The following is a 13,118-nucleotide window of genomic DNA, read 5'->3' on the forward strand; positions in this document are numbered from 1 at the left end:
TGGGATTACTGTCACTGCCATAAATCCCTTCTGTAACACTTCTGGACACCACAGTCTTAAGACCCTCTTGTCCAGCATGCGCACAGACATTCTGATACATTGTTATATGTCCCTGCGCATATTTTCCATAACCTCAGCCTTTCAACTTTTCATGGTTGGGCTATGGGGTTTCTTCCCACTATGCATTTTTCTCATAATTCAAAACTGCTATGGGTTATATTCAGTGACATTCTATACTCAATGGACCTAAGTGGTTTCATTGCTTTCGTCCCTGATTCTTATCCCAGTTCGAACTAGGACCTAGTCTCCTTCGACTCATGCACTCCAGCATAGTTTCTCATAAACTTCCTGGACGTTGCACCCATGAGTTATGCCCTTATGCCTTCCAATACTGCTTTTGCAACAATTCTTTGTGCATACAGACAGACAGCATAGGGACAATGTGCTTTCCAACTCATAAGCACGCATTACCTCTTAGCTGCTCTGCTAGACAGCTGCGCAGCTCTACCCTTGGCCCTTGTTCACTTCATGCGTCCTTGGGCCACATATCTAAGAGATTTAATGAACGCTCTATCTGACCTTCTCCACGTAGGTTCTATCCTCTCGAATGGTCTCAATTACATGTGTACAGGGCAAATCTTTTAACGCTGAGTTTAACTAAACTTTCCTCGGCGTCTGCATCATTCCATACGATGCACAGGTTCTGCTCCCTGCACATGTTTCCTATGCGTTCCCTTAGATGCCTTTTCTTCCATCAAAGGCCTCTTCAATATATCTCTTCTGCTGCCTCTCGTAGCCAGCATTCTTCTAATGTTGAACTGGGATGGGGTTCAGTATTCTTTTCCCCACTCCCTGACTGAGATCAGTATGCTTCCCATACTTCTCAATCCATCATATCAGTAACCTTTTATTCCCTCACCAGTCAGTCCCAAATCATAGACTTACTGATGTTCTTAGGTTCTGGTAGCGTCACAAAACCTTCTAAACATAAATCTTGCCGTTTAATATGGCAGGCTTTACCTCCTGACGCTAAAAAAAAAAAAAAAAAAAAGAGGTATTACCCCTTTTACTTTTCCACCATTTTTTCTTACTCCCTCGGATTCTGTTCTCCAGACATCCTCCACATAGATACACCTTTCTCTTAGGAGGTGTATCGTTTTGGGAGTTGGGTTCCCGTTTTCGGTAATCCTCTCTGAGTCGGCTTACCATGGATTATCCACTGATCAAGCCGCCTCTATTTCTCTAATCACGGAATGAACATATATATTCTCCTTATAAGTCTCATACATTCTACGTTTGAGCCTTTCCATTCCTCTCTTCCACAGTTTGGCAAGGGAACTTCTTTCCCTCTTAATGTCATTCCTGCCAGCAGGGTCCGTGAGTTATGCACTCTTTCCATACTCACCTGACTCCGTTCCTCTGCCACTGAGTAGTTCCACGCATTCAACTTTCTATCCTTTTCAGGTAGATGTTGTATCTCCTTTCCTCAGGAAATACTCTATTAATTTTTCCTAACCTCTCTCTCTCGCCCTAGGGAGAGACTGGGTTTTCCACATTCCTGGACAGTAATGCTGCGCTTACATTCTATCTACATTGCACTGCATTCCATGTGAATTCCACTTGACTCTTTCCTTCATGCAAGGGTCAAGCTGCTACTTCCAGTGGCCACACAGACCTAATCCTTCTGATTAAGTGGTCTATATTTCCTTTCCTACCAACAAGCAGACATTTCACTACAACACTGTGGGTATCCACATACTGTTGTGTCCGTCTTAGCCTTAACAGCTTCCCTTTGGTTACTGCTGCTTGTACTTTTTTATCAGGTTGCAGCCTGGAGTCCTCTCCATACCTTCGCAGCCTATTATTGCTTACATTTGACTAGCCGGCATGCTCCATGTTTGGCCAGTCCGCCTACTCTTACTTTTTTCAATTCACTACCCAACATCCTTCCACGAACCCATTATGGTGTTGCGGATGCCCTCCGTTCCCATTTCCACCTCAGTCGTTACGCCTTTGCGCATCTGCGGTGTATCTGGTGCATTCCCGGGCATCCTCAGCTCGGTACTCACCCATTTGTGAGGACTACCATCCTGCTTGTCCTGTGAGAAAGCAAATGTTGCTTACCTGATGTAACAGGTGTTCTCACAGGACAGCAGGATGTTAGTCCTCACGAAACCCGCCCGCCACCCCGCGGAGTTGGGTCTGTATACTTTTATTTTAGTTTCGCTTGCGCTTTTTAGCTATAAGACGAGACTGAGGGAGACACCTGTGGCTCACAGGGATAATTGCAGGCTGGGCATGCTCAGTGCACCCAGTGTGCCAGTGTCAGTCAAAGCTTGTTGAAACTTTGACAGAAAAGTTTTCCGTACAGGGCTCCATCCTCGATGTCACCCATTTGTGAGGACTAACATCCTGCTGTCCTGTGAGAACACCTGTTACATCAGGTAAGCAACATTTGCTTTACATGCTGAGTCACTTCTGATTTTATCTCATTGTGTGAATGTATTTTAGAAGTCCAGATTGTCTATGGTTAAATCTGGCTTTTTAAGCTTCATGTTACTGGTGTAAAGCATTTATTATAATCAGAAATTTCATTTTTTAGTTCCTTTGGTATGCAACCTAGGGTACTAAAGGAACTAAAAAATGAAATGTCTGATCTATTAGTTAAAATTTGTAACCTATCATTAAAATCATCCATTGCACCTGAAGACTGGAGGATAGCAAATGTAACCCCAATATTTAATGAGAGCTCCAGGGGTGATCCAGGTAACTATAGACCAGTGAGCTGAATTCAGTGCCGGGAAAAATAGTGGAAACTATTCTAAAGATCAAAATCGTAGAGCATATAGAAAGACATGGTTTAATGGAACACAGTCAGCATGCATTTACCCAAGGGAAGTCTTGCCTAACAAATCTTCATTTTTTTTTATTTTATTTATTTATTTTTAATTTTTATATACCGAGGTTCTTATAGAGACTATAAATCACTCCGGTTTACATATAACGATAAACTGCCCAACAGAGATAAGGGGGCTTTACATAGAACAGTGGTACATATGGAACATATGGTACATTTTTGAAGGGGTTAATAAACATGTGGATAAAGGTGAACCGGTAGATGTAGTGTATTTGGATTTTCAGAAGGCGTTTGACAAAGTCCTCATGAGAGGCTTCTAAAAAAAATAAAAAGTCATGGGATAGAGGTGATGTCCTTTCGTGGATTACAAACTGGTTGAAAGATAGGAAACAGAGTAGGATTAAGTGGTCAATTTTCTCAGTGGAATGCCTTAGGGATCTGTACTTGGACCGGTGCTTTTCTATCTCTCTCTCTCTCTCTCTCTCTCTCTCTCTCTCTATATATATATATATATATAAATCTGGAAAGGAATACGAGTGAGGTTATTAAATCTGCGGATGATACAAAATTATTCAGAGTAGTTAAATCACAAGCGGATTGTGATATATTACAGGAGAACCTTGCAAGACTGGAAGATTGGGCATCCAAATGGCAGATGAAATTTAATGTGGACAAGTGCAAGGTGTTGCACATAGGGAAAAATAACCCTTGCTGTAGTTACACGATGTTATATTCCATATTAGGAACTACCACCCAGGAAAAAGATCTAGGCATCAGTAGATAATACTTTAAAATCATTGGCTCAGTGTGCTGCAGCAGTCAAAAAAGCAAACAATGTTAGGAATTATTAGGAAGGGAATAGTTAATAAAATGGAAAATGTCATAATGCCTCTGTATCGCTCCATGGTGAGACCGCACCTTGAATACTGTGTACAATTCTGGTCGCTGCATCTCAAAAAAGATATAGTTGCGATGGAGAAGGTACAGAGAAGGGCAACCAAAATGATAAAGGGGATGGAACAGCTTCCCTATGAGGAAAGGCTGAAGAGGTTAGGGCTGTTCAGCTTGAAGAAGAGACGGCTTTAAGATCATGAGAGGTCTTGAACGAGTAGATGTGACTCGGTTATTTACACTTTTGAATAATAGAAGGACTGGGGGCATTCCATGAAGTTAGCAAGTAGCACATTTAAGACTAACGGAGAAAATTCTTTTTCACTCAATGCACAATAAAGCTCTGTAATTTGTTGCCAGAGAGTGTGGTTAGTGCAGTTAGTGTAGCTGGGTTCAAAAAAGGTTTGGATAAGTTCTTGGAGGAGAAATCCATTAACGACTATTAATCAAGTTTACTTAGGGAATAGCCACTGCTATTAATTGCATCAGTAGCATGGGATTTTCTTAGTGTTTGGATAATTGCCAGGTTCTTGTGGCCTGGTTTGACCTCTGTTGGAAACAGGATGCTGGTCTGACCCAGCATGGCAATTTCTTATGTTATGTTGGTCTTGGGTGTGTGAATTAGGCTGTGAAACTTAATGTACATGGCTATAAACTCTCACACAATAACTAGATAAATGTCTTTTTCACAATATACTTTATTCTTATTATACACAAATAAGATGTTACATGGTTTATTTTTCATTTTTTTATTACATTTAAAGCCTTTGGAAACAAATTTCCTTCATAGCACTGTATTTATTATAAATACTTTTGAAAAAACGACTGATGATAATTCTGGTTGAAAACAACTTTGTAAGTACCAACTTTTGAAGTTCATCAGCTTATGAAATCTACTTCAGCAGTTGAATATAACACTGGAAAAATACTTCATATACTGAATAGACATGAACAGTATAAAATAAAGATTGTCAAGTAAGATATAGTACTGCAATATTAAAAATGGCACTTATAAATATATATTTATATATAAACAAATATTTTCATTCAACAATGCAATTACATTTTCAGTACATAATTATAAAAATATTATGCAATATTTTACTTCATTAACCAGAACATATAAGCAGTAGAATTCTGACTTAATAATCACAGTTTATAGTAGAGATTCCCTATTTGTGGGTCTGAACTCTTTAATGAACACATCTGAAGACTTAGGTGGGTCCTAAAGTCTCACTGAGGACAATCTGCTAGGAATTTCAAGAGTAAAACCTGGACAGCAAGACAGCAGTCCCATAATACATTTGGAAAATAATTGTTTATCAGTGAATAATTAGGTGAATTGTCAATATTTTCCTCACAAAATGCCCTTCCCATTAGCTATAATCATTTTGGTTTGGTTTAGTTTTCACTTGATATTTCCACTTTGTAATATATTTTAAATTACAGTCAAGAGGAATTTGCCCAACTATATATTTATTGCTTGACCTCTAGGAACAGCTGAGACAGAAGCTTGACTTCCTTTGTTACAGCACATATTGTATGTGATCATTAAAACAGAAATCCACTCTAACATGATTGTCACTTTGCCCTGGAACATGGGCATTTAATTTTCTTCAAAGTAATATATAAGATCATATATTATGTACAGATGGAATTACAATCTCAGTTCAATTTTTTTGGTAAATTAATAAAGGCACAATACACAAGCAACAACTACAAAATTGGGGACAGATTTTTCTTATAAAGTATCCCAAAGTAACAGCAATTTTTTTAGTTTAGGATATATCTATAAACTGAAACAAAGCTGCCACTGTAATGAATGCATATAACAATATAATGCAACTAATAATATTTTTGTAGCTTAATAATTCGGTTTTGCTGACACACATACTTCTTGAAACAGTCTTCAAGACATACAAAAATAATATATGTAAAACAAGTAAAAGTATACAAACAGGTTGTTTATATTTTGACAAATATAAAGGACTGAGGGGAGAGGGGTATCCACTTCATTAGAAGTGAATACCTCTTATTTGATAGATGATGCCTCCTGAGGAAACGTAGCAGCGCAAACAGTCTGGCTAGAGACTTCCAAACTTTCATTTTGTTCAATAAAGATAAGAGTTTTTACATCTATATGAAAGATATTTGACACAGCAGCAACCACACCATATTGCACCAATCATACGGTTTCTATATGAAGGGATGAGTGCCTTGTGATGACATCTATATATTAAATTCCATAAAAGATCAGTGGCACATCAGAAAATTCCACAATGTTTAGTGAAGATGCACTAGTCAGTGGACATTAATACCAAAAGCACGCATAAAGCAGGGAATAAAAATAAAAGTCTGATAGTTTCTTGCAAAAGATAATGATTTCATATTTTTGTGGAATATTTTGTTTGCCACTATTCATTTTTGATATGTTAATTTCTGTATGTATGAGATGTTTGAATAGCAAGCATTTCAGGGATTCATGGTTATAATGTCCTTCAAATTGCATCAAATTAATTACAAGGTAAATTATCAAATTAAGGCAATTTAACAAGCAGCAAGGAAGCATTTTCCAGCTCTCTGGAAAAGTTTGCACCTTGAGCATTTAGAACCTTAAAGAAGTGAAAAATTCCTAATATTCATCTTTTGACAACCAGTTCTTAGATTCTGGCTATAAGATTGAATATTTTGTCTGATATGAACATCAAAGATAGCCTCTTAAAGATCTCTGCCTTTAGAAAATACAGTGTGATATGGAAATATTTGCTGCTGTCTTAAAGCAGCAGCATGCCATTTACAGATTCCGATTTTATATATTTTACTTTACAAAAAATGGAATGTCAATAGTACTTGAATCTTTAACTTAAAGACCAAACTTAGGGCCTCATTTTCCAAGCAGTTTACCGCGTGCGATAAATTCGCAAATTAGTAATTTGGTATTCAGGGGGCGGAGTTGGGGCGGAGCATATGTAAAGCGGGAACCAGTTTATCGTGTGCGGCGAAACAGCCACAGAGAGAGAGAGAGCCTTACTATAGTGCCTATGCCCTAGACAGGTATTTTAATCCCTATGGGAGGGCCACCTACTAACTCGGGGTGGGGATTAGGTATGAGCGTCGGGGGTTGGGGGCCACTTTCGCATTCCACATGAGACCTACGGAAAGAACAGTGGTCTCTAGTGAAGATTTGCTGGCCGTCGGAGTGAGGAAACTCACTCCAAGAGGAGATTTGGGCAACGTTCTCTCCACCTAGCATGCTGGACACTCTACCTGGGCAACAACAAGCTAGGTGGAGAGAACGCTGCCCAAATCTCCTCTTGGAGTGAGTTTCCTCACTCCGACGGCCAGCAAATCTTCACTAGAGACCACTGTTCTTTCCGTAGGTCTCATGTGGAATGCGAAAGTGGCCCCCAACCCCCGACGCTCATACCTAATCCCCACCCCGAGTTAGTAGGTGGCCCTCCCATAGGGATTAAAATACCTGTCTAGGGCATAGGCACTATAGTAAGTCAGTCAGTCAGTCTCTCTCTCTCTCTCAGCCTGAAACAGGCTGTCCGGAACTATCGTGGCCCGCGATGATTCAATTGCTTCCCCACTGTGTTACCAATGCGATATTGGAAAATGAGGCCCTTAATGGCAAATCGACCTTCTCTCAGCAAATGGTAGAATTTATATCTGGTATTGAAAGATTGCCATGGTAATCACTACCACAGTGCTTAGGAAGGGTATATCTAACTTATCGCATTCCTCTGAAATTTATTCCACCAAAATTACTCCCACATGTTATACCTGCTATTTGATGCACACACATTTTCCTGAAAACTGACATATATACTTTTCAAAATCAAAAGGTATGCATGTAAATGCTAAACCTGCACAGACTCTTCCCTCCGTCTCCCCAGAATGCCACTGCTCAGTGTGTGTAACAGTGTATGCAAAAAAGTATTTTGCACATACTGTTACCCACACAACTCCCAGGTAATTTGGTAATAAGTCATTTATGCTTTAACTACTGTTTTATAGGCATAAACAGCATTTAAATTTACTTCCAATTTTATTATGGAAAGATATGCATGGGGATAACCATACTAGGTGCATCTGGATTGCTTCCCTCCTTATGATGGTATTTTAGTAGAATACAGTCATGAAAGTTTGTACTTACACTAACCCCACTGAGGTTCAAATAAATGTAGAAGATGATATATATTTATAATTTAAAATATAAAACACTATTTAATCTCCAGATCAGTTGAAAAGGTTTTTCACTATATAAAAATATATACAAAAACTTGTTTTATAATATAAACTATGTACTGAGTAATGCTTCTGACAAGATAATTAGAAGACAAAACAAAAGCAAAGGTAGTAAAGGAATAGTCTGAATACTTGAAGATAATTTTAGTGAGATTTGAACCTGGGATGTGATTAGAGCTGATAATGGAACATGAGATGCTAAAGTTGGGCTATCAGAATTTATGAGCGAATCAATCTTTTCTGCTTCCTTATTGCAGGCTTCAATCTACAAAAAAAACAAAACAGTGTGTGGTCATTTAAAGGCATACATCATTAAAAATAATACTGACAAATCCTAAATTAAATAAATTACAGTGCTATAAGCTATTGGTTGACAATAGTGCAACATCTATATAATGAGTATTTTAAGTTTCTGTCATTTAGCCCTGAAGATCTGATTTATTTTAACCAACATGATAAAAAATGGGATTACATTTCTAATGTCTTCAGAAGACATTAATTCTCCAGCTACTGAATCAAGGTTAAAATTTCTTTTTTTAGCACATTTTATGAAATACAAAAGCACTTGTTTTTGCTTTTGTCTGTCCCTGACATTGACATCCCAGACACATGGACAAAAGTGAAAAACCACTGGCAGCCCAAACTATGAAGCTGCAGGAAAACCTGGGTCCCGTTCACCCACATGCCAAAGAAAAGCAGACACCAATGGCTCAAGATCAGAACTGCTGGCAAGGCCAGGTTGCGCCCGACCAACAAAAGAAAGAAGGAACTGGTGGCCCAATGAATGAATGTGAGCCTAAAAAAGAGTTGCTGGCAACCTGAAGAGAGAAGCTTTAGGAGAGCCCAAGCCCAACCTGCCTGCTGAAAAAATACTAATCACTCAATGAAGTTTCCACCCGATGTCTACAAATACTTGTAGACACATGTATAAAAGAATCAACAGCATGCACACATTGTTTATACAGGAAGTGTCGCCAATATTTGAGAGCTGTCAAAATACATGTATAATAATGGTAGTCTATTGATTGCAAGGGAATATGATAAATAGGACTTTAAAGCATTTTCAACAATAAGCGCAGTTGCTTACCTGTAAAAGATGTTCTTCTAGGACAGCAGGATGTTAGTCCTCAGGAATCCTGCCCGCCTCCTCATGGAATTGGGTTCTCCTTCCGGTTTGTTTTATTTTTCACTTTTATTTTTTCATCTGTTACAAGACTGAAGGGGGACCTCGCGTGGACGTGCAGATAGTGGCATGCTGGGCATGCTCAGTGTGCTGGTCAAAGCTTCTAGAAACTTTGACAAAAGATTTCCATGCCAGGTTCCATCGGATGATGTCACCCACTTGGTGTGGACTAACATCCTGCTGTCCTAGGGTAACCCCTGTTACAGGTAAGCAACTGCACTTTTTCTTTGATTCTTCTCCACTATCCAAATCAAAATCTTTCGACAGTCTGGTATTCAAGTTCTTGGTTAACTCCATATCTCCTTTTATTTTCTTCCCCATTACCCATCATGTATTTTATTTTATTTTAACTTCCATAGTGATACTTTGTAAAATATCCCCATTATATTTTGATTATAAATAAACCATAGTAAGATTCAAAGATCTCTGAATGCAAGAGGATTGGTAGTCCTCACACATGGGACACCAAGAACTGCATCAGATTACTACAGCAAGACCCATCTTGGCAAAGACAAATGAATCTCCAGTACTGTTTAGCCTTTCCAAAGAGAGCCTGCTTTACTGACACCAGCTGAGGAGTTTGGAGATTGCTTTTTCAGGAAAGTACAGCTTTCGCTAGGCCTTGGTAGATAATAATCTTTCCCCAACTAATAGGGATTATTTATCCTAGCTTATTGTACCGATATATAACCTGTTCTGTGACCTGGACGTTCTTATAAGTCTCTGTTTAGTGCGTACAGAAAATATAGTTTTTCATATTATCACATGAGCCATAGTCAGGTGTCATCATCTTGGTGTGTTTGTGTGCTCCAAAGTACAAGGCAAAAACCTCCATCCTTCCACTCAATATAGTTTACCATTAGTTTCTTTCAAACTATTTTTATTTAAGTTGTGGGACAAAATATTTCTAAAATGGCAGATGAGAAATGTTCTCAAAATGCAAGGGGAACTTGAGATACAGGTCTATGGGACTCTAGCAGCTATACCAGAACAAGTGGTGGCTTTCAGATAATTGGAGCCAAGAGCCCCACAGACAGCATAAAAGCTGTGCAAAGTGAAATAAGAGTTTTAGGGCCATCACAGACAAGCCGCCATGTTGACCAGATACCTAAGGGCACGCGCGCAGCCCGACTGATGTACCGGCGTTGGCGCGAACATCGGGGGCGTCCTCCTGAGATGACATCATCAGCTCCAGATATTTAAGGTCTCAGTTTTTGCTAACAAGACGAGTTAGCAAGGTATGGGATTCGCTAACTCCGGGTATTGCTGTGGATGGGATTCGCTCTCCGCACACTTAGCTACTCTGCCTCCTCGGACTTCACTAGAGGTACCCGCTCCTCGGGGGCCTCGCCTTCTCTTTTTCATTTCAGGTCGCAGTCCGGAACTGGTACTCGCTCCTCGAGGGCCCACGTCCCAGACCAGCTCCTGAATACCACTTCTGCTAAGAAGTCATCGCTGCTTACAACATTAGTGAGTTTCCATCTATCTCTCAGAGCTTTCCCTGGGACCAAGTACTCGCTCCTCGAGGGCCTATTGCATTCCATCTCCTGGGCTGCCTCAAGAGACTATGGTGTGAGTGTTACCATCAAGGACTTGTTCCAGAACTCTGCATGTCTTGCCTACTCACCACCTTCTTAGTTTCTCTACATCTCAGCCACCTTGGGATCGCTGTTCTACTACCTGAGGGACTACAGCCCAGCCGGGCGCTTCCAGCTCAATACTGCCACCTCTGGTGGTTTAATATATTGTCTAATAAAAGAATAGTGTGTGTCTGTCTCCTAAACTAAGCCTGACCAGTGGATCCACCCACAACTATTCTACATAACAACAGATTGCTATATCCAGCAACTCCGTTAATAACAGATTGCTATCTCTCAGCTTTAACAACAGAGCTCTAATAACACAGGGTTAGGGGCAGACTGGCCTATTGGGGCTTTGGGTATGTCCCAGTGGGCCAGTCAACAAAATCACATGGTCTGTGAGGTTGTTGCGTCCTCATGCCAAAAAAGCCACTGTGACCAACACCAGCCCTACACAGCAACTTGTCTCACAGATTGGGATCCTTCCCTGAGGCTCTCAGCTCATGTTTGCCTACTCAGGTATCCCGTTCTCCCACCTTTGCCACACTTCTGGCTCCTCTCCTCACATGCCTCTGCCAACATGCAGTTGGCCTCTTGCGCTGCCTCAGCAATGGCTCAACTTCTTGCCCTACTTTCAGCCACTGGGCTCCCTTCTCGCTGAGCCATGGCAAAAAGTAATAATTGAACAAAATACAAACCCAGCCTCTGGGCCTTCCAGCCCGCCCTTTACCACACCAAGTAGCAACAGACAGCCAACTGACACCCTATTTTTCTGGACCATGCCTGGATCCCCAACTACCAATGTAAGTAAAACCACTTTTATTTATTCAGAGGGGGGGAAGAGCGAGTGACAGCGTGCATGAATCAGTGAACATGTGAGTTTGTGAGCAACAGTGTGTGTCAGATCACATGAGTCAGCATGTATTAAAGTGTGTGAGCGCATGAAGTTTAGTGAACATATACTTGTGAGTGCACGTCAGTGATCATGAGACTGCACGAGTGTCAGCACACATCAGTGAATGCATGAAAGTCAATGTGCATGTGTCAGTAAGCATGTGTGAGGGTGAGAGAGCAGGAGATCCTTTTCACCTTTCAATATCAGTATACCACTTTGGACTTTTCTCCTTTCACTGATGTATCTGAAAAATGTTTTGTCACCTTGCTTTACCTCTTTGGCAATCTTTTCTTCCACTTGTCTTTTCGCTTTCTTGATTACTTTCTTTGTCTCCCTCTGTTCCACCAGATATTCTTCCTTGTGCTTCTCCCTTTGGGATTCTTTATATTTCTTGAATGCTGTTCTTTTAGCTTTTATTTTGTCAGCCACATTCTTTGAGAACCGAATAGGTTTCATTTTTCTCTTGCTTTTCTTTACTTTTCTAACATAGATTAGTTGCCTTGGTAATTGCTACTTTTAGTTTGGTCCACTGTTGTTCCACATCTCTCTTGTTCTCCTAGCCTTCTAAGTTCTTCCTCCAGGTACTTCCCCATTTCATCAAAGTCTGTGTTTTTGAACTGCAAAACTCGGGTCTTCGTGCTACTTCTCCGTATCCTATTTGTGATATGAAACCATACCGTTTGATCATTGGTACTGAGGTGGGCACCCACCTGGACTTTAGAGACATTATCTCAATTAGTGAGCACTAAATAGAGTATAGCTCCCTCCTTCGTGGGTTCCATTACCATTTGTTTGAACAGAGGCCCTTGCAGGGCATCTACTACCTCTCTACTACTGTTATTTATTTATTTATTTTAGTATTTTTATAGACCGATAGCCGTTTGGCACATCGTACCAGTTTATAAGGAACAGTAGGAGGGCCAGGAACAAGGCATGACCGTTACATAGAACACAATGAGTAACATTTGAATGTATTTAAAAAAGGTACTTAGAATGAATAAGAATAACATTTGAACGCATGTAAAGGTACATAGGAAACTTAAATAACAAGGAGAGAACAACGCAAAATGGAATAAGCTGTGGTTAACTTGGTCTAGCGGTACTATAAAATAAGAGATTCTGCAGAAGGGATTCTCCAGTCTACATCCGGCAGATTAAAATTTCCAACAATCACCACTTCTCCCTTCTTTCCCATCTTTTGGATGTAGGGGGGGATATTGTAGGTAATGGCAGATTGCTAAAAAAAATTTCCCATTCCTATTCATTATGCAGCTTCTTTGAATATAACTTCCGGTAGTAATATAACTTAATTTGCAAACTGCCCTCTGTGGATGACTGCAATATACCATTGCCATCAGAAAAAGATGTTATAAAATACTTGGGTTTGATGTTTTTAATCATGCGTGCAAGGAGTTTACCTGCCTTATTACCCTGCCTAAATAGAAGGCTCTTATAATGCCG

At 40.0% G+C, this 13,118-nt stretch overlaps 1 protein-coding gene and 1 long non-coding RNA gene across 5 annotated transcripts in view; one reads left to right on the top strand and one right to left on the bottom strand.

The window, feature by feature from the left end:
- The window catches only part of LOC115084686, a 159,378-nt gene that overhangs the window by 95,662 nt on the left and 50,598 nt on the right, over window positions 1-13,118 (top strand). The gene's annotated exons all lie outside the window — the stretch shown is intronic.
- RECK (reversion inducing cysteine rich protein with kazal motifs) overlaps window positions 7,205-13,118 on the bottom strand; it is a 631,029-nt gene continuing 625,115 nt past the window's right edge. For all 3 annotated transcript variants that reach the window (XM_029589886.1, XM_029589885.1, XM_029589887.1), the window contains one exon: window positions 7,205-8,264. In XM_029589886.1, the coding sequence (XP_029445746.1) occupies window positions 8,052-8,264 (213 nt within the window). In that variant the 3' untranslated portion in view covers window positions 7,205-8,051. The remainder of the gene's footprint in view (window positions 8,265-13,118) is intronic.

The sequence above is a fragment of the Rhinatrema bivittatum genome, chromosome 2 (assembly GCF_901001135.1).
Source record: "Rhinatrema bivittatum chromosome 2, aRhiBiv1.1, whole genome shotgun sequence".
NCBI lineage: Eukaryota > Metazoa > Chordata > Amphibia > Gymnophiona > Rhinatrematidae > Rhinatrema > Rhinatrema bivittatum.